General features: G+C 37.0%; 1 protein-coding gene and 1 long non-coding RNA gene across 3 annotated transcripts; one reads left to right on the forward strand and one right to left on the reverse strand.

The window, feature by feature from the left end:
- LOC122356419 lies at positions 1-27,968 on the reverse strand. Of its 2 annotated transcripts, XR_006252321.1 has the most exons (6): positions 27,884-27,968; positions 25,673-25,831; positions 24,923-24,988; positions 5,761-5,860; positions 3,688-3,792; positions 1-705 (listed from the first exon to the last, which is right to left on the reverse strand). It is a non-coding gene; the product is annotated as an uncharacterized LOC122356419 (long non-coding RNA). The 2 variants fall into 2 exon arrangements; XR_006252322.1 differs by lacking the exon at positions 24,923-24,988.
- thbs2a (thrombospondin 2a) lies at positions 3,833-22,816 on the forward strand. Its single transcript, XM_043255048.1, has 22 exons — positions 3,833-4,115; positions 4,904-4,974; positions 5,330-5,883; positions 6,238-6,322; positions 8,278-8,474; positions 10,249-10,389; positions 10,487-10,580; positions 11,477-11,647; positions 14,753-14,929; positions 15,117-15,290; positions 16,197-16,324; positions 16,558-16,710; positions 17,330-17,548; positions 17,931-18,038; positions 18,129-18,288; positions 18,477-18,595; positions 18,689-18,923; positions 20,112-20,339; positions 20,418-20,689; positions 20,763-20,860; positions 20,942-21,081; positions 21,684-22,816. The coding sequence occupies exons 2-22, from the start codon at positions 4,908-4,910 to the stop codon at positions 21,689-21,691; spliced, it is 3,528 nt and encodes a 1,175-aa protein (XP_043110983.1). The 5' UTR covers positions 3,833-4,115; positions 4,904-4,907; the 3' UTR covers positions 21,692-22,816.

Consider the following 27,968-nt stretch of genomic DNA (forward strand, 5'->3'; position numbering starts at 1 on the left):
TAACAGGTTCTTTACACGGTAACAGTGCTATATAGCACCTCAACTGCACCAAAAAACGTCTGAAGAAATAATTTGTGTGTGTTGTGTGTGGTAATAAAAAATGTATAAATAGTAAATAATGACATATATATGTTTACATACATTTTATAGACTTGCATAGACATAGACAGAAGAACATTTAAGAGCCATTTATTCTTAAACTAAAAATGAGAAAGAAGCGGAATTGATCGTGGACCTGAACACTTTGACACTGAAGGAGTGGAGCTGAATGCTGGTATGCATCTGACATGAATACCACGATTTAAACTAAATAGGACAGGAAGTAGAGGGGATTTTTGCACTGGAGCTTCAAAGTCTGAGAATGAGAGACAGAAGAGCATGTCTGTCTTGCATTTGTGTTGTAGACTGGATATTTTTTTAGTGGGGGGCAGAGGGTGGGATAAAAAAGGAAATGAAGCTGAGAGGTGCTTCCCATTCAGACTGTTAGTAAAGCAGCATTGCAGCACCTTCTGTGCCCAGGGACCCAGGGCCAGAGCTCCTCCTATTCTCTCACTCTCTCGGTCTTGCTAACTTTCTCTCTTTGACTCCTTTTTGTTTTAAACAGAGTCAGAAAGTTCCAGCTCAGATTTATTTTATAATGCCATTGTTCTTCATAAATACAGTAACTTTCTTCAGCGTTGTCTGTCTTCAGGCATGGTTTGGTTTCTGTGCAGAAGAAAAAGGAAATCAACAACTGAATGGCATTCAGATGCATTCAGCATCATGAGCCACAAGTGTGACCAATGATCTTGACTCCTTTGTGTCTCATACTGCATATAATTGGAAAATGCTGAACGGCTGTTGCCCTATTGGTTAATTAACCCTTTAAAGGATTTGTGCATGCAAACTAACAGTGTCACAGATGTATTATGAGCTGGTAAGTGATATACAATCTGCAACTGGAAGATTAAAGTCTTGCTAAAAATGAATTGTCGTGCAACTCTTTGAGTTTCCATGTAGCTGTATGAATTTTCTGGATTGTGTTGACAGATGTTTCATTCATTTTGCAATGTAATGGGAAGTGAACTGATTCATTCAAATGTTTTAAAAGAATCAGTTTTGAAAAAAATCTGCGTAAAGTTATTTGTAATGTTTTATAAAGACATTATTAATTCTAATAATATTTGAATTTGTTATCTCCCATGGTTTCATAATATACAAATATTTGATTAAATTTTTTCAATTACGTTAAACTCTCTAAAAAAATCTCAAATTTCCTATCTGAAAGGTTTATTCACACTTGGTTCAATCCAAATCCATGAATCCATGCAAATAAGATTATGAATTGTTCTAGTTTCAACGAGTAAGTGAGAATCAGTATGATTTGTGAAGATGTCAAGTTTTGTTAAACTCTTTTTTTCAAGATTCATTTTAAAGATCCGACTTCAATGTTCGCTATTCTGATAACGCTACTCAGCGGACCACTTTTTTGTGACAGTTCAAAGAGACAGTTCTTTCCCACTGAGGATATCTTGAAAATGATCCATTTTACAATCCAACATTTATGTAAAGAGTTCCTTATGAGGCACTTTGGTGTTTAGTTTTATAGCACACTTTGTGATTTTGACAGATGGGTATTCAGCAGCATGAAATCAGAAGTCTATTTATCTGTGCTTTAGTAAGATTCCTCCTCCTCTGCTCTGACGTTCATCTCCGGCATCATAATGGAACATTCCACCTCCTGTGAGTCCTTCATGACTTACGTAACCTGCTATCAAATAAGCAACAAGTATTTTTCGAATACCACAGATTCTAAAGGTAGAATGATGGTAATAAAACACAGGTTAAAGAAATCTGGCTTACATAACCTCAGCATACCATTGTTTTCATTGGCGAAAATCAGTGAGGTTTTTTTTTTTTAAAGGAAAAATACATGATATAAACGCCCTGAATTATGCACCAATAAAGGGTAATTATATAATTATATACAACAGGTAAAGATGTACATAAGTTACAAATGTATTTATGCAACTGTCAAGTTTCAAGCTAAAGATTAGGTACAAAGGTTAGGTGATTTTTTAGGTGCACGCAAGAATGGACTAACACGGAGATGCTGCAAATATGGCCATAGAGATGACAGAATTATCATGACAGGGATCAGAGCTATTATGGGACTAGAGATGAATCCAAGGGAAATCCTGTCCATGTCACACTAACCCAGTTTTAAAAACGCACTCATTCAGTGTATGGAAACTGGAACTAATGTCAACATCCCAAGTGATATTCAATATGTTCAGCTGTGATGTGTTTTGATAGCGTGCATGTTTGCTCAGCTCTGGATGAAATATCATTCTCTGGGGCTTGAATGGAACCACATGAGACCAACAGACTCTTACTATTAAATGGCAAAATAAGCATTTTGTGTTTGCCAAGTGGTACTTCCAGAAGAAATCTTTTGAAAGATGGCACAGTATCTAAGACAAACCAATTTTCTCAAATGATTAAGTGTCGTCACGCAATATCTTTGCTTGTGCACCAAATTACCATTGTGACATGGAGAGTTATGTCTGTCTCCAACTTATTGGTAGTTTATGAACATATGATATCAAGTCATCATTGGTTTGTCTTTCTTTCTGGGTTCTTGGGAAACAACATTTCGTTGCATGACGTATTTTAGCCCCATTGTTTAAAACCATGCAAACCTCTAAATTGAATTCCTGGAATCCTTCAACCAGTGAAATATATGAGATATTTTGTATTGACACACACACAGAGGAATCTGCACAAAACCGGATTTTCTCCAGACTTTCCAGACACATGCACCAAAGAAGCCATAAATTATCCCTTTTTGGAAATAAATACTTTTTCCAAAGTGTGCATCCAGAATGGCAAAAAAATTCACGCACGTGAACAACATATTCAAAAAAAATTCTACATTTAAAAAAGTGCACAAATTTTATGTTGGACTGGTGTTCATGTATTTTTATAAAGTCTGAATTGATCATAACAGTAATCGTAATGCAGTATAACAATCCATATATTTTGCATAAACTTGATGCAATTCTTTACAGTCATTTTCTTTTTCAAAAACAAAATCTGGTAAATAGCACACTCCAGCTACAATCTCCATAAATAATGTTTGCTGTTCTGCTAATAAAGCAGAGTTGTATGATTTTACCTGCAACTAGGCACACCATTTTCGCCCCGCTCCACGATCGCTCGAGCGGGGTTTCTTTTACAGGCAGTGTGAAATAGAAAATCCGGACCGGATCAGCAGTCGGAGCGGTTACGGAACACTTTAAGCGGAGCGGAAATCACTATGGCTCCGCTCCAGTCCTTTGTGCTGCTCCACAACAGCTTTTAGTCTGCGAGGTTTCTTGTTTACAAACGTAATATTACATTACGAACTGTTAGGGGGTAGGCTACAAACTAATTTGTTTTGTCGTGTTTTTGTTGGTTATATTTATCACAAAAGGTTACAGCACAAAAAAATCAGGCAACTAAAAGATAAGTTTAATAGCTTCACGTAAATCTCAACCTGTGATAAGGTCGTTGCTCTTTTACAGACACTGTTGTTAAAGTGCTGAATATCAAAACATCGAAAATCCATCAAATCGAGCAGCTAGAAATCGCAGTTATTATCTGTAAACGCTGTTAAATGTATGTGAACAAAGATTTGTTTAGGGAAGTATTTGTATGATAACTTACTTTGTATTTGACAGTGAGTGGTTGCACAGTTGAGTCTCTAACGCGTCTGTCGCATCTTGCGCGAGCACGTTTCTCTCGATGTTCCTCCTCCCTGAGACTCCGTCACTGCAGGGGAGGACAGGAGGTTTCACTGCATTGGTAGACTACCGGCATGACATTGTAGGATGGGAATCGTATAATTGCAGCCCCCTCGGCAGGTCCAGGTTTATATCCGATCCTGACTGACATGATTCGGACCGAACCGTATAAAGGGCATCAGTCCAGTAGTTCTCAGGCCACTGAACTGAAACCCGGAGCCGTGTGGATGTTATAGGCACTGTGGATTTCAGTATTTGTCCAGAAGACCTTTTTTTTTCTCAACATTTTTTTAAAGTCTTGTAGGACATATAGACCTTGCGCTGTTTCAGTTGGATTGCATATTACAACAGGTTAGTCTTGAGAGCGTTTTTTATACTTTTTTGACGCCCCGTTTGACTAATTTCTTAGTGAAAATAATGATCATTTTGTTTCGTTTGAAACTACGCTTGAAAGACTCACAAATGTCTGCGTCTTGTTAAACTGCGCTTAAAATACCTGTTTCTACTGCACTCAGCAAGCGTTCGGGATGTCGTCTAATAAAAATGCCAAAAAAAAAAAAACTTTTTTAAGCCTAATTGCCCATAAATGTCAGTTTGAGGCGTAGCGTTTATTTACTGATATTAATTTACTTAATGGTTTGTCCATTACTTGGACTTAGTATCTTCACATAGTTGTGAATTATAAATGAAAGTTCAGAATGTCTTGATTTTGTGTTTACTTTTACACAGCTGGTTTAAAGATGTTTAATTAGCCTGTATACTTTGATGCCAAATCTCATTAAAATGATATAACTGAGGTAAATAGAATAGTTTACTATTTTATATAGATAGATAGATAAGTCTATTATTAAAATATTAAGATTGGTCTGTAATGTAAAACCAAGGAATGTGTAAAAGCCCTTATTTGTAGAAGTGTTACATTAAATAATATTTTATTTAGTTGATTGTTTTATTAACATTTTTGCAATGTTTGCATCAGTTTTGCAATTTTTCTAACTGGGTCTTATTTCCCAGCTCTATATGAAACATTTGTTAAAGTCATGCAATATGATTTATTTAACTATCAAATATTTGAGTATTTGGGAATAAATGGGTTAATAACATTTTATGTTTTTATATAAATTATGTGTGTTTTAAAGGAGCATGATACTCAGGAGAAATTTCTACTTGCTGCCTTTGCTGTTATTAAGCATCAGAGCACTACCTCAAGGTAAATCCACGATCCACCTGTTTCTGAATTGTTGATAAAATAAAGTAGATTTAACATATTTTCTGTCTTGCTACTAAGGTTCACTTGCACTTATCTAATTCTGAAATTGAGGTATCAACATTAAACAACTTGCCCATTATTCTCTGTGCCTCAAAGCACATCTGTGTTTAATTCATTAACTGAGTCTCTATGTGGTACTCAATTCAAAACAGCTTTCAAATAGTTTTGACCTGAGATTATGTAATATTTTGTTGAAAATTTTAACGAGCTTATCTAATCATCGCATAAAATCTATCTTGTGTTCTCGCATAATCATCTGCACTATGCTGAAATGCTTATGTTGAATCATTCAAAGATGGCCATGTGGAAGATGAATCCATCTTCGACCTTTTCAAAATCAGCAGCATCAGCAGAAAGACGATTGGGGCCAAGCTCTTCAAGGGCCACGACTGGGACTCGCCTGCATACCGCTTCATCCGCTTTGATCACATCCCTGCTGTGAGCACCCCGGCCCTCCATCAGATCCTAAAGCAGGTCCAGAACAATGAGGGCTTTGTGTTTGTGGCCACCATACGACAGGACAAGGGCTCCAGAGGAACCCTGATCGGTCTGGAGGGCCCTAGCGGGAGCCGTCAGTTTGAGGTTGTGTCCAATGGGCGAGCCAACACGTTGGATCTGGTCTACATGGTCGAGGGATCTCAGAATGTAGTGTCCTTTGAGGATGTGGACTTGTCTGATTCGCAGTGGAAGAACATTACGCTGTACATTCACGGAGAGAACGCTCACCTGTACATAGGCTGTAGCCTCATTGACAGCGTGATCCTGGATGAGCCTTTCTATGAGCATCTGCGGCTGGAGGGCGTTCAGATGTTTGTGGCCAAGGGATCTATCAGGGAAAACCACTTCAGGGTAAGAGCAGTTCTTCTCTATGAACATCATGTGCAATTCATTCAGCGCTTGTTATGGAATTACTACATAATGAATTCATTTTTGAAAATCATTTTTCGAGTATCAAGAAATAGTTTTTTAAATAAAATAATATAATTATCATCAATCTATCTATATATGTGTGTGTGTGTATTTGAAATATCTTGACAGATTGATAGATGATTTTATTTTATGTATTTATAGGAAGAGTGTTCTTGATTAATATAGACTATATGCTACAAATTCACCACAGTTGAGGTAGTTCAAATCTGATGGTCATACATTTTCTTGATTTGACATTATAATTAATTGGTTATAATTGCTGTCATCCTACAGGGTTTACTACAGAATGTACAGTTCCTTTTTGACACACCAATAGAGAACATCTTAAGAAACAAAGGTTGTGTGATCACCAAAGCTGGTAAGAATTCATTCATACTTCTTAAAACATGAAAGCTTTAAAGGTTGTGGAAAACCTCAGAAAGTTCTTGAAAGCATGTTCTCTTTAGGAGTCTGCTTTTATGACCTTTGGCTTATTAATGCTGGACTAGTGCTTTAAGGCTCAGATCAGGCTCTCATAATGACTGAACTTCTGAATGTTCTAGGTTTCAGAAGCTCTATTGGATTTATTCTGTGCAGTTCACGATCAAATTTGTTTTAAGAGGGTTGGTATGTTTTCCGTTGGATTCAGTTTTCATTTTAAGCTTTTCTGGCTTTCACCTAAGTGGGTCACGAAATCTGCCGATCAGAGCTGTGGAAATTTCTGACCATATTACATCATGTTTACGGGAAACTCTCGTGTTAGTGTGGTGGTATAAGGGTCAACCAGTTTGCACTTGCCATAAAGAGGATAAAGATTGTCATATTAATATACATTGGCAGGGTGTTCTTTAAGAGAAGGTGGAAAAATGGAATAAGTACATACTCATAATTTTATACACACACTGGTAAGATTACAAACTGGCTGGTTTGACTGAAAGCTTTGGTTTCCAAGGCTCAACACTCTTTGGACCAGTTTTTGAAACATTCACTTGCCCTTTGTGGATCAGAGTTGCATTGCAAGTGACAGTCTTACTTTTTTGTTCCTGTGTATCCTTGCAAACAGTGTATACTTTGCAAACAGCTTTGGAATCATTTGGATTTCTCTGATGCATACTGTGTTCTTGCTGCAATTTCTGAAGATGAATCATCGCAATAATGTTATCTAACTTCTGTTTTGTTGAATTTACAAAAATGATTGTGATAATCCTAGAAGCATAGCGTTAAACCACAGACCAATACGTAATGTTTTGCATCAGAATTTATTCTTTAACTGATTAAAAATCAAAAATGGCATTTGAATGAACAATATAAATGGTTTGTCCTTGCTGGATTATGGTTTAATGAGAGATATTATAAACTCATCCCTAGAGCTGGCCTACATTTGTGCTGAAATAAGTAGTTTTAGACCATGACAAAACTCAGCCTTGTGTGAGATGTGAGGGTGTAAGTGTTTCTCTAGCACTGCTGCTTCAGTTCCTTTTAATTATAATTGAATAAGTATGCAAAGGATATGTGCAGTCAAAAAGGCTTCCATTTCCATTGCCAACACGGATACATGCCAGCTGCTGAACGTTAGGATGCCAGTACAGAGGTCTCTATAAACTCTCTAGTGCCCCAGTTTAGGAGTGCCACGTATTGCTAAATAAAAGTAAAAGTGAACTGCACAAAAGCCTGCCTAGAAAGTCTCTGAAACAGACACGTGCACACACACTCATTTTCCCAGCGTTGACTGAAACTCTCAAGAGATTTGAACGAGTTCAACAGTCTCTAAAAAGCTGCTAACCCTGCATGAGTCTCAAAGGAACCTCTGGAGGTAACAACATGGCTCTTGATTTAGTGTCTCCTGTCCTCCATTAATCTGGAGAAAATTTACGCAAATGACCCCAAAATGGCTGCAGATATCTAATGGGAGTTTTGGCATAATGGACAGCATTCCTCTGCTGTTGCGTATCCCCAACCCCACCACCTTCCTCCTTTTCCAAGACTTGCTTTGAAAAATCACTATCTTTCCTTAAATGTTACTTCAGGGTAGCTTCTGCGCATTTATTATACTTATGTCAGAAATATAGTGAGAGAATGATATATTTCAAGTGTGTGGGGTGTGGAATATCCTACAAATCTGTTAAGTGTTTTATAATCCGTGCACCGCTATAAAATCTCAAACATAGCTGCTGTATTTTGACTATTCATTCTAAATGCTTATGGGGCCACTTTAAAGTTGTATTCACTTGCATGTATTATTTCAAATTAAAGTCCTTGTACCTCCTGAGAGTAAAAAAGTAAGTAAAAAAAGCACATATTTACGCAATAAAATTTTTTTCTTCTTTCTCTCAGAGGAAGTTAACGTGGTTAATGAAAGTACAGAGACTGTGTCTGTTGGTACGGCCATCTCCACCAACTTCATTGGGCAGAAGGAGAAAATGGCATCGGATGTGTGCGAGCGTTCCTGTGAGGAAATCACCAACATGGTCCAGGAGCTCAAAGGTCTCCGTCTTATAGTGGGCAATCTCATCGATGGCTTGCAGAAAGTGGTAAATGTGTTTTACTTAAATAATCTGCTTCGTTTGAAACTGAGAAAGTAAACTTTAGAGTTTTTCCCATGTAATGGCGATAAATTGGGGCTGAGGCTTTCAAGCATCAAGAAGGTCACAAAAGCACCATAAAAGTCTAATAAAAGCAGTCCATACGACTTGTACACTATACTCTAAATCGTCTGAAGTCGTATGATAGCTTTGTGTGAGTTGAGCTTTGTGTGTTTCAACACCTTGAAAGCCTAAATTCTCATTCATTGTAATTGCATGGAAAAGAGCAACCTTTAAATTTCACTATGTGTTCCAAAGGAAAATTAAGAAATTTGAGCATACATTAGTATATCTACTAATTCTTAGTTTATTTATATTTATTCAAGTAATATGGAACAATATGCCGGTGAATAAAAGTGTTTGTTTTGTTGATCGGAAATGTACATGTTATTTCATAAAGTCCCGATGTTTAGGTTGGTGGCCAATACGTGATTAGGAGAATTTTATTACAGTTTAAATATCTGACCATGCAAGCAAAAATTCTTTTAGTCTAAACAGAACCATTAAAGGAAAACAGAGCTAAAGAGGCAGTGGAAAACGTGAAGATGTGGGCTGGGGTTTTATGGTTTGTTTTAGAGGGAGATAGGAAGTGTGAATAGGAACAAAGTCGTGTCTGGCAGTGTTTAAACAGCCCCTTTATCCTCCACTGGGAGCTTCTCAGCGATGAGGGAGTCTGGGCATAATCTCTGGGAAATCCAGCCGCTGGATGCTGCGGGTCCCAGAGGCTCTTCCAGACCATGTGGTGTTCTGTTTCACAGCCTAACACTCATGACTGCTACCTATGCATTTTATTCTCACTCACACATGCACAAATTAATTCATCAGCACACGCTGAATGTAGTTGTGTTATTGTATGTACTTAGTGTGCTTCAGAAGCAAATAACCTTTCCCCCCCTTTGCATTCCTCTTTTTTTCCCTTCCCTCAACTTCTTGTTCTGTCTCTTTCGTCTTTCTCAACTCTTTTAGTCATGGACACAAATGCATGCATCTCAGGACTGCAAAGTTCTAGTTTGGATGTTCTTTTTTAAGAAAACAGAAAATTAAAACGGGCAAAGATGACCAAATCACATATCTGAAGAGTATCTTTGCATTCAAATATTGTGAATATTGAAAAATACAATGATTTATGTTGCAAATGTTAACATAACAAGCTCAAATCATAAGCTTAACAGGACAACTAAATTACATGTAGATCAAAAGTTACTTGAGGACCCTTTACTTCTGCATAGTGGTTCACTAGATATGTCCAGTATATAGAAATACATTTCAAATTTTAAAATATATTGAAACTGTAAACTGGAGTATAATATTTAACAGTATTGCTATTTCTACAGTATTTGTGAACAAATAAATGCACACTTGGTGAGCATAAGCTTAAAACTTTAAAGTCTTACCGAACCCAAGCATTTGAACAGTAGTGTGCATGGAAATCCTTAGGAAGCACAAAGTTCTTCCATCATTTTCCACAGGTTATCACTGGAAATCAACCAAAGCATGGAAATTTGATTTCAGTTATTTCAGGTCAAGAGGTCCCAGCAATCAGCCCAGCTTTCCTATGGCAGAGCTTCCTGTTCAAGGACATAAATCCCCTTCTATATATAAGTGTGCTCATTGCGTTTCAATTTAAATAACCTCTATTTATCTGCATGTGGAAGACATTGACAGAAGTATTGCCTCCTCTTGACCATTTGTCCATCTGTCTTCCTGTGCGTCTGCCGGTTAGACTGAAGAGAACACTGTGATGAAGGAGGTGCTGGGGAACATGAAGAACATCAAAGACAAGCGCATGTGCTGGCAAGACGGCCGTCTCTTTGAGGATAAGGAGGATTGGGTTGTGGACAGCTGCACCAAGTGTACCTGTCAGGTGGGAAGAACTGTGACGTATGAGGAATGGGAAAGAAAAAGTCAATGGCAGTCTGCTCTGCTTCGGACTCTTTATGCTTTATGGCTTTATGTTGCAGGAATCAAAGATTGTATGCCATCAGATCACATGTCCTCCTGTATCCTGTGCCAGCCCCACTTTCCTAGATGGTGAATGCTGTCCGGTGTGTCTGCGTGAGTAACATTTCGGACACATTTCTCATATTCACACTCTCATTTTCACATGTCTACAGGGTACGCACATTCAATCTAGATATGCGCTGTTTAAAATAAAATTATTTTCTTTGCTAATATCATTTGTGTGAAATTGTAATTTAAGTACTTGAATTTTACATCAAAGCCAACTTGTTACTCTTCTATTGCTAACCTTGGGTGGAAATGTTTGGTTTTTTTAGTATTGTCAATGCTAGCTTTTTACCAGTGCATTTCCCTAAAAATCATAATAAAGAATAAATTCAAAAAAATATAATAAAGAATAAATGCTAATCTTATGTTCTGTTCATTAAAGAATAAGGAAAAACACTCCCAAGGAAGCACAGCCAGTTTCTACCAATAATAGGACGAAATAATAATTGATAACTGCTAAAAACGTAAGCTTTATCATCACAGGAAAAATAGAAAACCATCATATTAAATGAATATTTCACAATATTGGTGTTTTTATTGCATTTTAAAATAAATAAAAAAAAAAAAACATGGAAAAATCTTACTGACCCCAAAGTTTTGAACGGAAGCTTATACAGGCCAGCTTTGCAGAGAAGCTTTCTCCTCATTTTATGGTACAGAACTGTTATTGTTTTAAAACTGCATGTGTTTGCCAACCACACATTTTTATTATCCATGAGTAACAAGAATTACTGTATGTTCCCATGCTCTGAAGTGGGTTGAGAAAGATGATGTCATGTATAACTTAAGCTCTAAAACATCAGAAGCAAAGAACATTGTTGCCTTTGCTTTTTAAATATACTAGCAACAAGGAGCACCATGATGGGTGTGGTGGGGTTAGAACGAGGTGAATTGTGCCTAAAGTTAGCAGTGCTAATTGTACTTGTACGTTTATGTGTGTACAGCTAAAGACAGTGAGGACGGCTGGTCGCCTTGGTCTGAGTGGACGGAGTGTACCGTTACATGTGGAACAGGCACCCAGCAAAGAGGCAGGTCGTGTGATGCCACAAGTAACCCCTGCAGTGGTCCCTCCATCCAAACCCGCAGATGCAACTTGGGAAAATGCGACAGTCGTGGTGAGACAGCCGGTCTTTGTTTGAATGTTATAAACGGCACACTTCTTTTGAACACCTGTTCTTTGGTCATATAGAGACATTTTGGACGCCATTTTCCTGTCTGTTTTGTCCATAAAGTCTAAAACCTTGGAAGAAAACCACATAACAGCGGTTTAAGTGGTATTGGATTGAATCCTGTTGCTCGTGGCCTTAAGAAATGTGGTAGGTCACACTATAAAGTGCAAGTGCACAGTTTGTTCTCTCACTAATTTGTTTCAGGTGTATCAGCACATCAGAGATAACTGTGATAAGTAAAGGTAATGCACTCATCTGTAACATCTACGCACAGACCACAGTGAAAGAGTTTGCGTTCTAAACGAAGTAGAAAGAGAGATCTGAAATGCAGCTGTCACAATATCTAAACAGCTGTAAAAAATAATGGAAATGGAAGAAAAAGAATCAGATTCACCAAGACTTTGGTTCTCGTTTAGTTCCAGCCAAAATCTCTAAATCTTTATGGGTAAAAATACTTATTTTGGCTGTTGTTTTTGTTCTTTTGAATAGATTTTGAGCTTTTGGAAGAATAGTTCATCCAAAAATGAAAATTCTTTTACTCGTCTCGTTCCATACTTGAATGACTTTTCCATGGAAGATAAATGAAGAATGCGCTGGTTACTCTTTTTTAATGCAATTACAGTGAGTGAGGTCGGATAAATTTAAGCATTAAAATGATGCAAAAGCACAATAAAAGTGTCACAAACAACGGTGAGTGGCGCTGAAAGCACATTTCATTTTATCCGAAACAGATGAATGCGAAACATATTAGTTGGTTGTTGAAAGTATCACACAGTATCAGCATGGAAATTAACCGCATGAAAACAAAACTTTGTACAACGATAATCCACATATTTAATCAATATTTGTGAAAACAAAAATGGAAAAGAGCAACCAGTACAAATTATGAATTTTTTTGTTGTTGTTTCAGTAGTAGTAAATATATATGGGTTTGGAACAGTTTAAGAAAATGTTAAATTTTTTGGTTAACTAATTCTCAGAAGTGGGTTATATAAACCAAAAAATTCCAAAAAAGGCTGGCCTTTGCAACTAAAATAACCTCAGAAGCCACTGCCCTACCATTTGCATTGACAGTAGACTGAACGACACACAAGTGGTAAGTGGTAATCCTACTATGGCTAGCACCCTCTTACCTATGATTTCATCAAATCATTTGCTACTACTGATTGCATGTTACATCACTCAACCGATGTACGTTTGACAAACTGTGATTTTAAGCCATTCCTTTCCTGACCTGATTTTTGTGGCAGTTGGATAATTCTGTAACATCATGGGTGTTTTCTTTCATCGTCTGTTGTAAATATTTATGGAGCGTGTGCTAATAGATAAACTCTATTCCATCAGTGAGGGAATGAGCTGGTATTCATCGCTTATGCTCAGTGAGGTTTTAATGAGCGGCATATGGCTCTTTGTGGTGTACCAATGCTAATTCTGGCTTACGGCGGACTTCGATGTTTTTTTTATAACTGACAAATGTTACCAGCTGGTATCTTGGGCAGCAATGGACAAACTGGCCTTTGTTACCATCTCCACTCAATAATATCCATAAATATTCCTACCTTAAGATTTTGGTTGTGGGAACGGAATACAACAGTGTATGAGGAGGCGCACTTAATGCTCATTGTGTAACCACTGGCCAGAATACACCATCAGGTCTTTCCCATGCCGAGTCCCAAAGAGAGGATGAGGTTATGTGTCCAGAATTGTGGGCCAGGTGGTCATCGCTTCATCAAGTTTATTGGCAGTCCCGCCCTATGTCATTCCTGGACCTCATGCCTCTGGACTTACTAATATAAATGAAAGATTCCATTGTTTGTGTGGATTTGTTTGCTTCTTTAACGCTGCGTTCAAGTCATGTTAGAATGATCGTATTTATGAGATGAGTGCACATAAACACCTCCGCAATTTTGTTTTAGCCCCAACTTTCCATTGGCTGTTTGGTTTCAGTCTTATTTAAGTACTCGTGAATATTACAGCATAACTTCTGTGCTATTGCTAAAACTTGCTTAAAAACACAAATATCATATTTTAATAATATCTAAATAAAGCTTAACTCAGTTCTAATGTATGTTGAATTAGGGTTAAGAAATGCCATGAACCGCTGTAGTTTATTTATTTTGTACTGTTCTTTGAGGTCCACTTACAATAGAGTAATAGTGTAAAACATTAAAAGACATCGCAATATATGATAGGCTACTTTCTGTCTTGTTTTTAGCCCCCTCATCAGAACATTCGGATTGAAAATGCACTGCAAAAAAAAAATGTCTAACCAAGATGTCTTATTTCCAGCCAAAATGTCTTGAAATTCTTAAATCAAGAAGGATTTTAGAGACAAGAAAAAGTAGACTTCACAGATGGATGCTGCAGTGATTTAGGTTAAAAACACATGAATACTCAGTAAATAGCAAATGATCTGAATGAACAGACAATGCAATAGTGATTGCGTAATAAAAAGCTACTGTAGGATCAAATATAGTCGGCACAATCAAAAAACTCACTTTGAATTGTTGTGTTTGTAAATGAATCCATAGTAAAATAAAGTGAACAAAGGACCAAGTTTTTACTGAGACGGTCTGGATCTTCATTAAAAACAAGTTTTTTCACTCTTTCCTAATGTTAGGATCAGAAAGAATGCAACTCTGAAGACAGTTTTCCACAGTCTTGTTTTCTTTGGAACATCTTTATCTTTTGATTTCTGTGTAGACCTATGTTTGCCTCTCTCGTTATTTACAACTACAAGCACAAATTGGTGGGAGAAGCTAAACAGGCAGTGATGTAGAACCAGGAGTTGATCTTCGTCTACTATAAAATCTTAAATTGTCACATTCAACAACCTGTTGTTTCGGCAGACTGGCTTTAATATAAGCTGTTTTTAGACTAATGAGAAAGCTTTGTGTTCTGTAAATTATAGGATGTTTTTATAGTACTGTGACCTATTATATGTCAAAGGATCAAGGGAAATTTGGTTTCTCAGATCATGAAAGCAGGACTCAAAGGCAGCATGTACCATTGTTTTTGATAACCATGCCAGTTCTCTGCCTTTCATTATAGTGCGTCAAGATGGTGGTTGGAGTTTGTGGTCCCCCTGGTCGTCATGCTCTGTGACATGTGGAGAGGGACAGATCACGCGAATTCGCCACTGTAACTCCCCTGTTCCTCAGCTGGGAGGAAAGGACTGTGAGGGCAGCGGGAGAGAAACGAAAAAATGTGAAGCCAAACCCTGTCCGAGTGAGTGCTGGGAACCTTGCACTTCTTATTTATGTATTAAACATCACATTTCTTGTGAAATGAAGATAAGACTATATTATACCAATATGCGTAGTGTGATCTTGGATGAAACTATTTAAATAGATAATTTGTCTCTGTAAATTCAGCTTTATATTTAGATTTTTACTGAATTCTCTTCATCTTGTAGTTGATGGAGCCTGGGGCCCATGGTCTCCTTGGGCGATCTGCTCCACCACCTGTGGGGGAGGAACAAGGACGCGAACACGTGTGTGTAACAGCCCTCGTCCACAGTATGGTGGCAAGAAATGCCCTGGGGAATCCAAGGACACTGACTCCTGCAACAAACAGGACTGTCCTGTTGGTATGTTACCTTGCCATATTTTTTTTTTCTATACATATTTTCAATCATGACTGTGGTTAGCTATATATTTATGGGACCATATTGCTCTTGTCCCCATTGCTGAGCCAATATTAAACTTTCTGCCTCAGCTCAGTCTGGTCACAATAAAACTCGCAGCTGTTAAAAACTGTTAAAAGCTGTTGTTCATTTAGAGGTCTATTTTTACTCTACCTTTATACCATGATAAATTACAATAAAGCGGTAAGGTGAATTAGCATCTGACTGGCAAGGCAATGGAAAGGCAAGGTGATACACTACTGTTCAATTATACTGTTATATTATTCAGCAAAAGTAAATGTAATAATACATACATCTATAATATTACAAAAGCTTTCTATTTTAAATACATTTTGTTTATTTTATACGTCACACAATTCTGAAAAAGTCATCAAATGTATTAAAAATGCATCAAATTAAAAGCACTACACAACAATGATGAAAATAATAATAAGAAATTAATGTTTCTTGAACACCAAAAGCAGCATATTTGATTGATTTCTGAAGGATAATGTGACACTGAAGACAGGAGAAATGATGCTGAAAATTCAGCTTTGGTATCTCAGAAACAAGTTACATCTTAAAACATAAAAAAAATTTAAAAAATTATTTTAAAATGTAAAAATCTTTCACTAAATTACTGTTCTTAATGCATTTTTGGTCAAATGAATACAGTCTTAGTTAGCATTAGAGACTTCTTTCGAAATACTTTGAACTGTTGCATACATGTGAAATTCATCTTATCATCTTATCTCTATTATTTAAAAACTGCTTTAGACTGGCTCTTGTTTCATCCTGAGGTTTATGAAATGCATATCAATTTCATGAGTAAACTTAAAGACTCTCCCTTTTTATTCCCTGCTTTCTCAGATGGTTGTCTATCTAACCCGTGCTTCGGGGGTGTTGACTGCACCAGCTCCGCTGACGGCTCGTGGGAGTGCGGGCCCTGCCCTGTCGGTTTCCGTGGCAATGGAACATTCTGTGAGGATGTAAATGAGGTACAAAGGGAAAAGAGCTGAAGCTGGGAAAAGTATAATGTCATTAGGGCTGTGTGACAAGCAATTGTTATACCGCATTACTCACAGTTCAACGCGGAAAGCACAGCCAAACAAAAATGTTCTTCTAGCCCCCTGCTTTACTGATGCACTGATTTGAACCTTATGAATGTGAATAATATTGACATTATTATTAATGTATCCTAACATCTCTTCTTGCTTCTTCTGTCATATAGTGTGACATGGTGCCTGATCTTTGCTTTAAAAGCAGTGAATCCCAGCGCTGTGTCAACACAGACCCAGGATTCCACTGCTTGCCTTGCCCTCCTCGATACAAAGGCAATCAGCCCTTTGGAATGGGAGTGGAGGCTGCCAAGCTAAATAAACAGGTTAGTTATGCAATCTATGGACAGACTGGATCAATTATAGCACAAGTATATGAATGTATTATTGCACTAGTATATAAACGTGTCATTAGCCTGGCTGAATCTCAGACAGCAAGCCTACGTGCTGCCCACAGTCTGTTTGCTGACCGTCTGATGCACATTATACACAATTGTATTTCATTTTGTCTTCTAAATGAAAAAAAAAATGTTTGGTGGCCAAGCATATGGATCTTACTCAAGTTCTTCCATTCCCTTTGGACTAATAAATTTTGCAGATTTCTTGGAAAGCTGACTCATTTTTGTCCCAAAGTTTCATAACGTCCACAACTAATAGGTTTGTCACCAAGCTCCAGCTTGCATTGCTTTGATCCAGCGCCCAAGAGTAGTAAATTGACAAAGGGCTGAAAGGAATTGTCTCACATTTTATAGCTGCGATCCAATAGCTTTTCAAATAAACTGCACGGTTGTGCACAGCTGAAACTAAAAAAGTAGGAAATTATCAATAGAAAGTCTTTTAAGGCCCTCACAACATAATTCCAAGTTCTCTCCTGAGGCTATGAACCAGTTCATTCACCATAATTGGCCTGCTCTTAAGCGTTGCTGAAGTCTGTTTATTTTTCAGGTATGCGAGCAAGAAAACCCCTGTAAAGACAAGACTCATAACTGCCACAGGTCTGCTGAGTGTATCTACCTTGGCCACTTCACTGACCCCATGTTTAAATGCGAGTGTAAGATCGGCTATGCTGGGGACGGCCTTATCTGCGGCGAGGACACTGACCTTGATGGCTGGCCCAATCAGAATCTGGTGTGTGGAGCCAATCAATCATACCATTGCAAAAAGGTAATTTCTTATTATCATTTTCTTTTCTGTGGCTATAAGATATAATTTGCTATAACTTTATTCAACTAAAAATGTGACCAATTTTCATCAGCCGTTACGCTAGTCTTCCCTGTCATATGATCCTTCAAAAATCAGAAGTATTAATTTCTTTAAAAAAAAATCCTACTTGCTGCAAACTTTGAACTTCAGTGTACAATTGCACATTGAATCCCTAAATTCATTAATCTTGAGGTATATTTTAAGTAGTCTGCTTAATTCGTAGATGGTAAAACTGCATGCTACATTAGTTCACATTAAGTAGTCCTCATTTAATTTTCAATTTGTAAGAGCTATTTTTCCCTACTAAGGAAAATAATGTTTTTTTTTCCTTTTAATCGTACAGGACAACTGTCCCAACCTTCCAAATTCAGGCCAAGAAGATTTGGATAAAGACGGTCAAGGAGACGCTTGTGACAAAGACGATGATAATGATGGAATAATGGATGAGGGGGTAGGCAGACTTCTTAATTACATAATGATAAAAAAATTTGTCATGTTTTGTTTTTATATAAGCTATGCTTTGTTTTCTCCCGTGCCCCAGGACAACTGTCCTCTACTGTACAATCCAAGGCAATTCGACTACGATAAAGACCTAGTAGGTGACCGTTGTGACAACTGTCCATATGAGCACAACCCAGCTCAGATCGACACAGACGGTAATGGCGAGGGAGATGCCTGCTCTGTAGACATTGATGGAGATGGTGAGAAACTACCACGATTTGTCAACTAAACTCACATTTTGCTTATACATTTAACAAGCCTGAGATTCTGTAATGGCTGGGTTTAAACCCAAGTGCACTTTTCAGTAAATAAATAGTAAACAAAAAGCAATGTAAATGCCTCACCACGGTCAGGTTTTCGGATGGTTAACAGTCTGCTTGTGTTGCAGAGGTTCTGAATGAGCTTGATAACTGCCCCTACGTGTACAATACTGACCAGAAGGACACAGATCAGGATGGAGTGGGAGACCAGTGCGATAACTGTCCTCTGCTGCACAACCCTGAACAAGTACAACAGGCTCTAGCTCAACTCTTTCCAGTAAACACAACAAGGAGGAATGTTTGGCAGCAGTATAACAAAGTCATTTGTATTCTTTAACAGATTGACTCCGATAATGACCGAGTCGGCGACGAGTGCGACAATAATCAGGACATTGATGAAGACGGCCACCAGAACAGCCTGGATAATTGTCCCTACATTCCTAATGCCAACCAGGCCGACCATGACAAAGATGGGAGAGGAGATGCTTGCGATTTTGATGATGATAATGATGGAATCCCTGACGAGAAGGACAACTGCAGACTGGTGCCAAACAAAGATCAACTAGACTCTGATGGTGAGTATAGCTTCTATTGCTTAAAATATCTAGAAGTGTTTGTCTGAGTTTCTACTAACTGTAAAACACTAACACATGGATGCACATGCAGTAAAAGTTATAGAAATGACTTCATTTCTGCATAGAAATGCAACAGTGGCAGATTTTTTATTTTATTTTATTTTTTTGTTGCTTAAAATTAGACTTTGAAATGGTAATTTATCTGCATGGCTAACTTTGCAATACTTTAAAGGAGCCAGAGCCAGTCCTCCTTAATCTGTTCATTTTTGTCCAAGTTTTTTTTGGCCACATCCCTTTTGCATCCTTCGAGATTTAGACATATTTACAACTGGAAAATTTCCTTAAGTGTAGCCAGGGTCAAGGAAAATGATGTCACACTCTCACAGCTTGCATGTGGTTTGCCCCACTGTGCTGCATTTCGTTAACGCTACCTTATTTTTTGCGTCTGTGGGAAAATGGAAACAGGTTACATTGGAGGTCGAAGTTGTCAGGTGCTAGCTTACTTCTCACACCTCATTATATTTTGTTTATTTGATAATGTCAAGATGGTTTCGAAGAGAGAAAGTGAACTACTGTTAAAACAGACACATTAGCAAAAAGCTGGCATCTGTGCAAAAGCCTACTTGACTTTTCCCTTTTATTTGAGTGCTAAAGTCTGGATTTAATAGATTTCACATTTGAAGCCAGTCATATGTTAATGTACATGACATGAAAAGACAGCTGAGATTGCTTTGTGCTTAAAGAGCAGAGCTGGGATACCAGTTGAAACGTTCTGCTTCTTTTTTCTTACAGTATTTCGCCTTTTTGGTGTACCGCTTACAATTTCATTACCCACAATTTATTCCAATTTTATTAATCAGTAATATAGTGCAAATCATTTTAATAATTTCCAGTTCATATATATTAATGTTCAGATTATGTACCAATAAATAAAATAAAAAAATTTAAATTATAATACATTTATATTAAAATAAAACCATATCATACCAACGTTTAATATAATAATCACACCCAAAATTTGTGGGCAGGATTTGAAAATTTATTATTATTTTACATTTTTCTAAATGTAAATAGTAATATAAATGAAGCATGTATGTTATGTGCGTATATGTTTTGATCGCTAACCATTTTAACCATTTTAACAGATCTACTAATATGTATGATGAACTCATGTCAATTTATCCGCAGGGGATGGAAGAGGCGATGCCTGCAAAGATGATTTTGACAATGACAACATTCCAGACATTTTGGATGTGTGCCCTGAGAACGACGCCATCAGTAACACCGACTTCCGGAAGTTTCAGATGGTACATTTGGACCCCAAAGGAACCACACAAATTGATCCCAATTGGGTCGTCAGACATCAGGGCAAAGAGTTGGTTCAGACGGCCAATTCTGACCCCGGCATTGCAGTGGGTGAGTATGTGAGCTGTCGTACTAAGTTAACTTAAGCTTTTAAGTAAATGAGACCGTAACGTTTTAATCGCTTTTCAGGTTTCGATGAGTTCAACGCTGTGGATTTCAGTGGCACTTTCTACGTCAACACCGACAGAGACGACGATTACGCTGGCTTTGTGTTTGGCTATCAGTCCAGCAGTCGATTTTATGTGGTAATGTGGAAGCAGATAACGCAGACGTACTGGGAAGTTAACCCCTCGAAAGCTTTCGGCGTGGCCGGAGTCTCTCTGAAAGTGGCCAACTCTACCACTGGCACAGGAGAGCACCTACGGAACGCCCTCTGGCACACTGGGGACACTCCTGGACAGGTGAGGCCGTCTGCTCAGCAAATATGACATCTGTTAGCATTCGTCAAGCTAACTGCTGCGTGTGATCTGGCAGGTCCGCACACTGTGGCACGACCCCAAGAACATCGGCTGGAAGGATTACACCGCGTACAGGTGGCATCTAATCCACAGGCCCAAGACAGGATTCATCAGGTGATTAACAGGAAGGCCTTTAACCGACGCGTCATCTTGTCAAGTGTGTAGAGTTAACAGATCTATATTCCTTTTCTCCAGAGTGGTGGTTTATGAGGGGAAACAGATCATGGCAGATTCAGGGCCAGTTTACGATAAAACCTTTGCAGGAGGGAGATTAGGACTGTTCGTGTTTTCCCAAGAACTGGTTTACTTCTCTGATCTGAAGTACGAGTGTCGAGGTGAGTAGTTGGTCGTAACAGAATGTGTCTGTTTATTAAAATTATATACTAGTATCAGTGTATCATTTTAGTGCATTTCTATTAATACTCAAAAAGTGAAATGTAAAAATAAGAATATAATATATATTGTAATGTATCAAATAATAAATAGTATTAAAATAACTACATAAATAATAACAATACACAATATAATTAATACATTTAAAAATATGAAAAGAAGCTTTTTTTAATAAATGTGAATATTAACATAAATTGTTTAATATATTCCATAATATTGTATTGTTTTATATTATAGGAAGTAATGATAAATATAACAATAATATTTATTTTATAATTTTATTTTATTCATGTGTATATGTTTTTGATTTATTTTTTAAAATATATGTATTCATGTAATATATTTGCTTAAGTATTTGAGATTACTTATTTAGTAGCAAAGAAATTTGAATTGGTTTTATTTGTATTATTATTTAAAGAAGTTTTGAATGTTATTGTTATTTATTTATAGCTGTTGTTATTATTGTTATCTGTTAAAATGTTGCATAGCATAATAGAAAAGACAAGCAAAGCCATAACGCTTCACTTTTTGTTTTGCTTTTTAGATAACTAAGAAGAAGAAATTGCTCCTTTAAAAGACTATAGCACAACAACACATTTTCACTCTCGGACAAAACACAAAAGACTTCGGTGGACTACAAAAAGGAAACCGGCCCCAAATCTCCTCCTGAGGAGAAAGAATTAACTTAAATTGCAAGCACATTTATGGGGATTTTTCTTATCAATGTTTTTATGTCCTTGAGTGAGTATTTTTAGCCGAAGCTTGGGTAACGTTAATTAAACATTACATGTGGTATTTCTTTACAAAATAACCTAGAGGAAAAGCAATCCCAAAACTTCATCCTCTGACATCTTTATCACCAAATGCTTTACTTGCACAATATTTTTTTAGAAGTTTTTTCTCCTTTGGATTTGTTGTAATGAAGACATCTTTTTCTACAACCCTAGATTCTAACAGGGGCTTTGGGTTTGACCAGCATATACATGTTTTAGAGACCTTTGAGATGAAGATGTTTATATTAAGACTGTATCATAATTACTTGTGTAAATTATTTATATGACTCTTGCAATTCAGTATCAAGTTATGTCTTTTTTTGCGCAATGCTTTCAGAACCAAGACGCTGTAAATACTAATTTATTTGTTTACACTGACAAAATTTGACTATTGCAGAAATAAAGATTAAAAAAGTACATTTTTATTGCTGCGCTTCTAGACATCTATAATGCAATTTCATGCCTATGTCATTTTTTTTTACTTGATAGAATTGTTTTTTCAATGTGAGTGTGTTTTGTTTTTGTCCTGTGATGTTACATTTAACACAGATTTGCTGGTCTCGAACCACTTTTTCCTTTAGATTCTTATACTTTGTCTGTTTACTGAAGAAGAACACAAGACGTAATGGGACAAATAGTTCTGTTTGTATCAGAGAAACAAAGACTCGTACATGAGAGATTGTCATTCATCTTCCAGATTTTTTGAGCCTGAACATTCATCCGTTTTGTCTTTCTTTTGCTTGTTAAATGAATTTATTTTCATAACCATTTTTTATATTTTGTAAAAAGTGCAATGCCTTGGAATTTTTATGCCACATCCCCGGAAAACCCTGTAAAGTTTTCTTATATTGTTATTCTCACAGTTGTCACAGGTTTTTTTTCTTTAATAAAAGGTTTAAACGGAGGTTTTTATTTGGACTGGTGTTTCAGAGAATACCGTAATGTGGAAGATGATCATTTTTAAAGAGCACATCGTTTCTGTGCTGTCATTAAAACTGCATCATGTTCATGCACAAAAGTAACAAAATGTACTTTTCTCCAAAGTTTATTTGAACTTATTTTAGATCAGTACATGTAATTTTATGCCTTGGTAAAGCGTGGTAGCACGAATATTTTTTAGCTATCTCGTTAACAAGTCATTTGTATGCAAATAGTGCTAAAAGGATGACATGTATAAGTCTTTTTGTAGGCCAAAACACAGAAACCAGTTTGCATTTCAGCACTTCTGGTTCAATGGTCCTGAAGTCAGTGGGGGGATTCAAATTGTATCAGATTGTATATAGAGAGATATTTCATCACATCCAACAGGAAAACAATTATTTTCATGTAATAATCTTTTTAATCAATAATATAATAGAATTTGATATAATACAGCATTTGCCCTCAATCACGTTTGATTTTTGGCTCTTCGTAATGTGCAAACCTGCATTAATACACATTGACTGTTGCATCAACAAGTATGATGATGTTCTAGCAATGATTTCCCACATTCACCAACAAGCTTTTAAGTGGCAGTAGGGTGTGACAAACGGAAAGCGTAAAATCTTTAATAATACTCCAGTGATACCCAAAGACTCCAAACAAAGAGCACTGTTTTGCAAACATCCCACAATAGCATATGAGAACCTTGTTTAATTTGCAATGAAATGACAAAAGCCAGGCATTATCCAGCTACATCCTTTCCCATGGATTACACTGTAGTTGCGTACGCTAGCCATTTGTAAACCTCATCACAAATTTTGATCCCTTCTGCTTACATTTTAAAGGTTCCAAGTCTTCAGTGATCTCCAGCAGGCACACTTTTAAAGTCTGCTTCAAAACACAAACTGACATTTGGGACTCGCAGCTGCTTTAGAGTCGAAGCCAAGATACCCTTGATATGTCGTAAATGCGGTTAGGCCAAAGAATACATAAATATGCACAGTTTAACAAGCGAGCGACACTAGCTTTAGGAGATAAACAAGTTAAAAGACTACTGTCATTTCCAACTACTGCCGTTAAATACAAATAAAGAGGCAGCAGGCCAGTATCTTTAATTACGCCTTTACTCAAAAGTCTTTTAAAGTACCTGGGTTCCCTCGTGGACCTTAAGTGAGACATTACCAGTTTTTTTTTTTTTCCAGAAACAACTGTTCTTTTACTAAACAACTTCCAACATATGGTAGAAATTAACTCTTGCATTTTAAATCTTCTTGCACAGGTTTCACGCGTTCCTTTTCCCGTTTCTATAATCCTAAACTGTCTTGTTCGGTTTGCAGCCTTGTTAATGTGTTTAGCTCTACGTACAGTAAAATACAGGGAGGACCTGCACCATATGTTGCTTTCTATGAGCAATAATCCACACGTGGACCTCATTTGGTAAACATTAAGGTGAATTCTTCTTAAATTGGACCTGACTGTGAATTTTCTCAGTGACTGACGTTAAAGTTAGCAAGTGCTGTCAACCAAATAGTATAAATGTTAACAAGTGTGGCCGAGCACCACAGGCGCACACAGAGCCAGTTCAGCGTGGAAACAGAAACAATGAAATGCTTACAGGTTTCTGCAAGAGAACAGATACAGCTAGATGAAGATAAAAATCGTGCATAACTTGTAACAACAGGGCAAAAACAATCAAATTAATAGCAATCCACAGAATATTGCATGGTATTGCATTCTGACTGGTCATTAGCAGATTTGAAATATTATAATAGTCACATTATATACTCATCTTTATCTTTATGTACACCACCTTATCAAATCACGAGCTCCCGATCTTCTTTTCACAACTACGGCCGCCATTTTGCGCACCGTTGCACAAGCTTTCAGTCGTAACGTTATATTACCATTATATTTTTGCAATTTTAGTTTTGTTATTATGACGATTTTTTTACACACTGCAATGGACTGTTTGGAACAGGTAGTATACTTGAAAACTGACATGACCAAAGGCATAATAGGGTTTAATGTAAACTCAAGTCATGCACAGGGTTTTGGGAAAAGTAAGTGAACTTTAACTTCTTGTCCTTACCGGGATGATCCACAACTGTTCAGAGCAATTCTGCACATTTGGTTTTGCAGCAAAAACCCTTGATTGCTGTAGGATTGAGATCCATATTTGCACACAATTATTGAAGTCATACTCGATGTTCAAGAATGAAACAAGGGGGGTGGTGTAAACTTCTGAGAAGACTAAATTTTACCCTATAAATAATTGATGTGTTTCGGCACACAGCTAAATTTCAAGTGGCATAATTATCAAAACTATTAGAAAATGAACCCTAAAAGGATGAGCTGAATCATGTTGATGCATAACCGAATGTCCTTACGTGCTTTATATATACGTGCTATTATTCGCATACAAAGATGTGATGGATGGTTGTGTCTGATTGCCAATTATAGCTGTGATTAATTTTCCATAGCTAATGTCTTATTGGCTCTGGATCTGTTTTGTAAGCCTGCACTCTCTCTAGTATGGCTGTCATTAAATACAGCTGTCAGATGATGTATTCACACTTCTGCTGCCCCTTGGCGCATGTCTGCATTGCGATGGAGGTGTATAAAAAGCTAAGATATAAGCCTGTGCTGATATGTAGAAAAATCATTACATTGGGCTGAAGTATAATTTCTACTTTCTTGCTTAATCCATAGAAACCATCTTGATATGATGTCAGCCAGGTTATTCAGTTACGACATTACAGAAAAAGGGCATTTCAGTATGACAGCAGGATGGGTAAATATTGTGTGTATGCTTGACATTGCTGATAAAGTTGCAGTTTACCTTCAGAAATATTTGCTTGTCTGCTTGCAGGGTTCAGAGAGCTGCCCAAAACACTAAAAGTCGGACCGCCGAGGGTGTTTCTTTAGTGTTCTGAAGAATCACATGTGAATGTGAAAACATAAAGCGGTTTCCATTAGACCAGGGTGAAAGTTCAGTATCCTGAAAGGCAAGTGACAAAGGCTTTGAGCTCCTAACATAAACCAGCACCTTTATGACACAGACACTCGGCTGCTCGAGTTAACAGCTGAAAGCTCTGATGTAAAGCTCTCGGTAACATAAAACGTAAGAGTTTATCTTTGACATTCAGGTTTGTACATGGGCTCAGAGTGCCAAAGTGTCTTGTACTGACTCCACTCGCCCGTTGACATTATCAGGATCACAATGAGTACGGCCCGGTTATATTTCTAATAACGAGTCAATTAATAGCAGGTCATGCTCTGTGGAAAGAACAGAACTCCATAGATGTTCATAAATTAATCATCCAGAGGTGTGGCTTGCCAAATCCCTCATTTTTCCAGAATTTAATGATTCTCCGACTGCTGAGGGTGTGTGCCTGTACAGAACAGAAGCCAGACCTCCCACTGTGCCGAAACCACAGTTTTATATACGGCCTGCTGCGAGACACAATTTTCTGAGTTCCCCCACTGTTTGCTGTTGCCATTTAAGCAATAAATGTCTTTTATACTCTTATCGCTAACAGTTGACCATATATGGATGGATGGATGGATAGATAGATAGATAGATAGATAGATAGATAGATAGATAGATAGATAGATAGATAGATAGATAGATAGATAGATAGATAGATTTGAGACATTTTACATGTTTTGAATGATGTGAGAATGCATTATGATGGAATTTTAATTTCTTGGATGAACTATGTACACTAGTTCACAGTATTAGAAGATGGATGTATGAAACAAAACTCATGTACTACTCAACAGGGAAATGTCTAAACTGGTACAGAAGCAAGCGTATCATCTGTACAATTGTGACCTCTACTGGAAAGAATTCCGCTGTTAAAAAAAGATAAAGGACAATATGAAGATCTAAATTAAATAGAGTATAAAATATATAGAATTACTAGAATAGAATACGTTTGATGGTATTTTAAGAACATTTTATTAACACTAAGAAGAAGAGCACTATATATATATATATATATATATATATATATATATATATATATATATATATATATATATATATATAGACACATTCATTTACATAATCAAATTATAAAACTAATTATAAAACTAATTATAATTTGCAGGAACAGGAGATTTTTCACAGCTACAAGTATGTTATTCCTCTTGAGTGTCTTTGTGATGAAAACAAATCTGGAGGATTTTATAGCTACTGTAGATCGAAATGTTGCCCAGTCACATGTGCAAGGCTCACATGCCCTGTTACAAACCTGCTGACCTTTCGAGGGGCTTTTTGAGACCCTCTTGTTTACAGATCTAATGCACTGAGCTCTTGAGTAATCGCGCTTTGGTGCAGATGTCACTAAATATATCTGATCATAATGGCTGCGCAATCGTGACAGAGTAATCTAGGCTCCTGGTTAACAACAACAACAACATGGCTATCTGTCCGACCCAGAGCCATGAATAGATTTCCCCCACAGAATACACATGTTCTCTTGTCAGGTATTAAAGGTGTCGGCCGCGCGATGTATCTAATTTAATAATCTAGGCCAATTTACGAATCCTACTATGATAAAGGTCTGAGTTTCAAAATGAATGACCAATGCATTTAGAAGCTCAATGTCCGTCAACATAACCTCATTAATATTCATGAGCTAAGCATTCTCATAGGAGCGTCACTTGCGGTTTTATGATAACCTTTATTGAGTTTCATACTTAAATCGTTTTTTTTTATCTCTAAAAAAAAAAAAAACTGGGGAATCATACCACTCTTGTCGCGCGCTATGTTTTGATTCGCTTCACTATTCCTTTTTGAACCGAATATCAAATGTTTTGTTGTTTTTATGCTAAACAATCAGGTTGTAATCTGCGCAGATATTTAATTACAAATATGCTACGCATTACTGATACGAAGTAGATTTGTTCAAGTTGCCCCAAAGTTTGTTGTATTTAAAAATATTTAAATTGATTTAAATAATTATTATATAATATGTGTATATTATTATATTCGCCGTTACGTATATTTTATGTTTTACTTTTGTACAAAATTGTGTCTCCTTACCGAGTAATTTCGGAATGGCACAATTATTCTTCATGGATTAGTCCTTCGCCATAGTAACGTTCTTTCTATCCTCGCCGGTGCCAAG

This window comes from Puntigrus tetrazona, chromosome 13 (genome assembly GCF_018831695.1).
Source record: "Puntigrus tetrazona isolate hp1 chromosome 13, ASM1883169v1, whole genome shotgun sequence".
Taxonomy (NCBI): domain Eukaryota; kingdom Metazoa; phylum Chordata; class Actinopteri; order Cypriniformes; family Cyprinidae; genus Puntigrus; species Puntigrus tetrazona.

Excerpts from the sequence above, each read along its gene's own strand:
- thbs2a (XM_043255048.1), top strand. The coding sequence starts at position 4,908 with ATGATACTCAGGAGAAATTTCTACTTGCTGCCTTTGCTGTTATTAAGC. Across the intron at positions 17,549-17,930 it reads AATCATACCATTGCAAAAAG|GACAACTGTCCCAACCTTCC; the intron begins GTAATTTCTTAT and ends TTAATCGTACAG. Across the intron at positions 18,039-18,128 it reads ATGGAATAATGGATGAGGGG|GACAACTGTCCTCTACTGTA; the intron begins GTAGGCAGACTT and ends CCCGTGCCCCAG.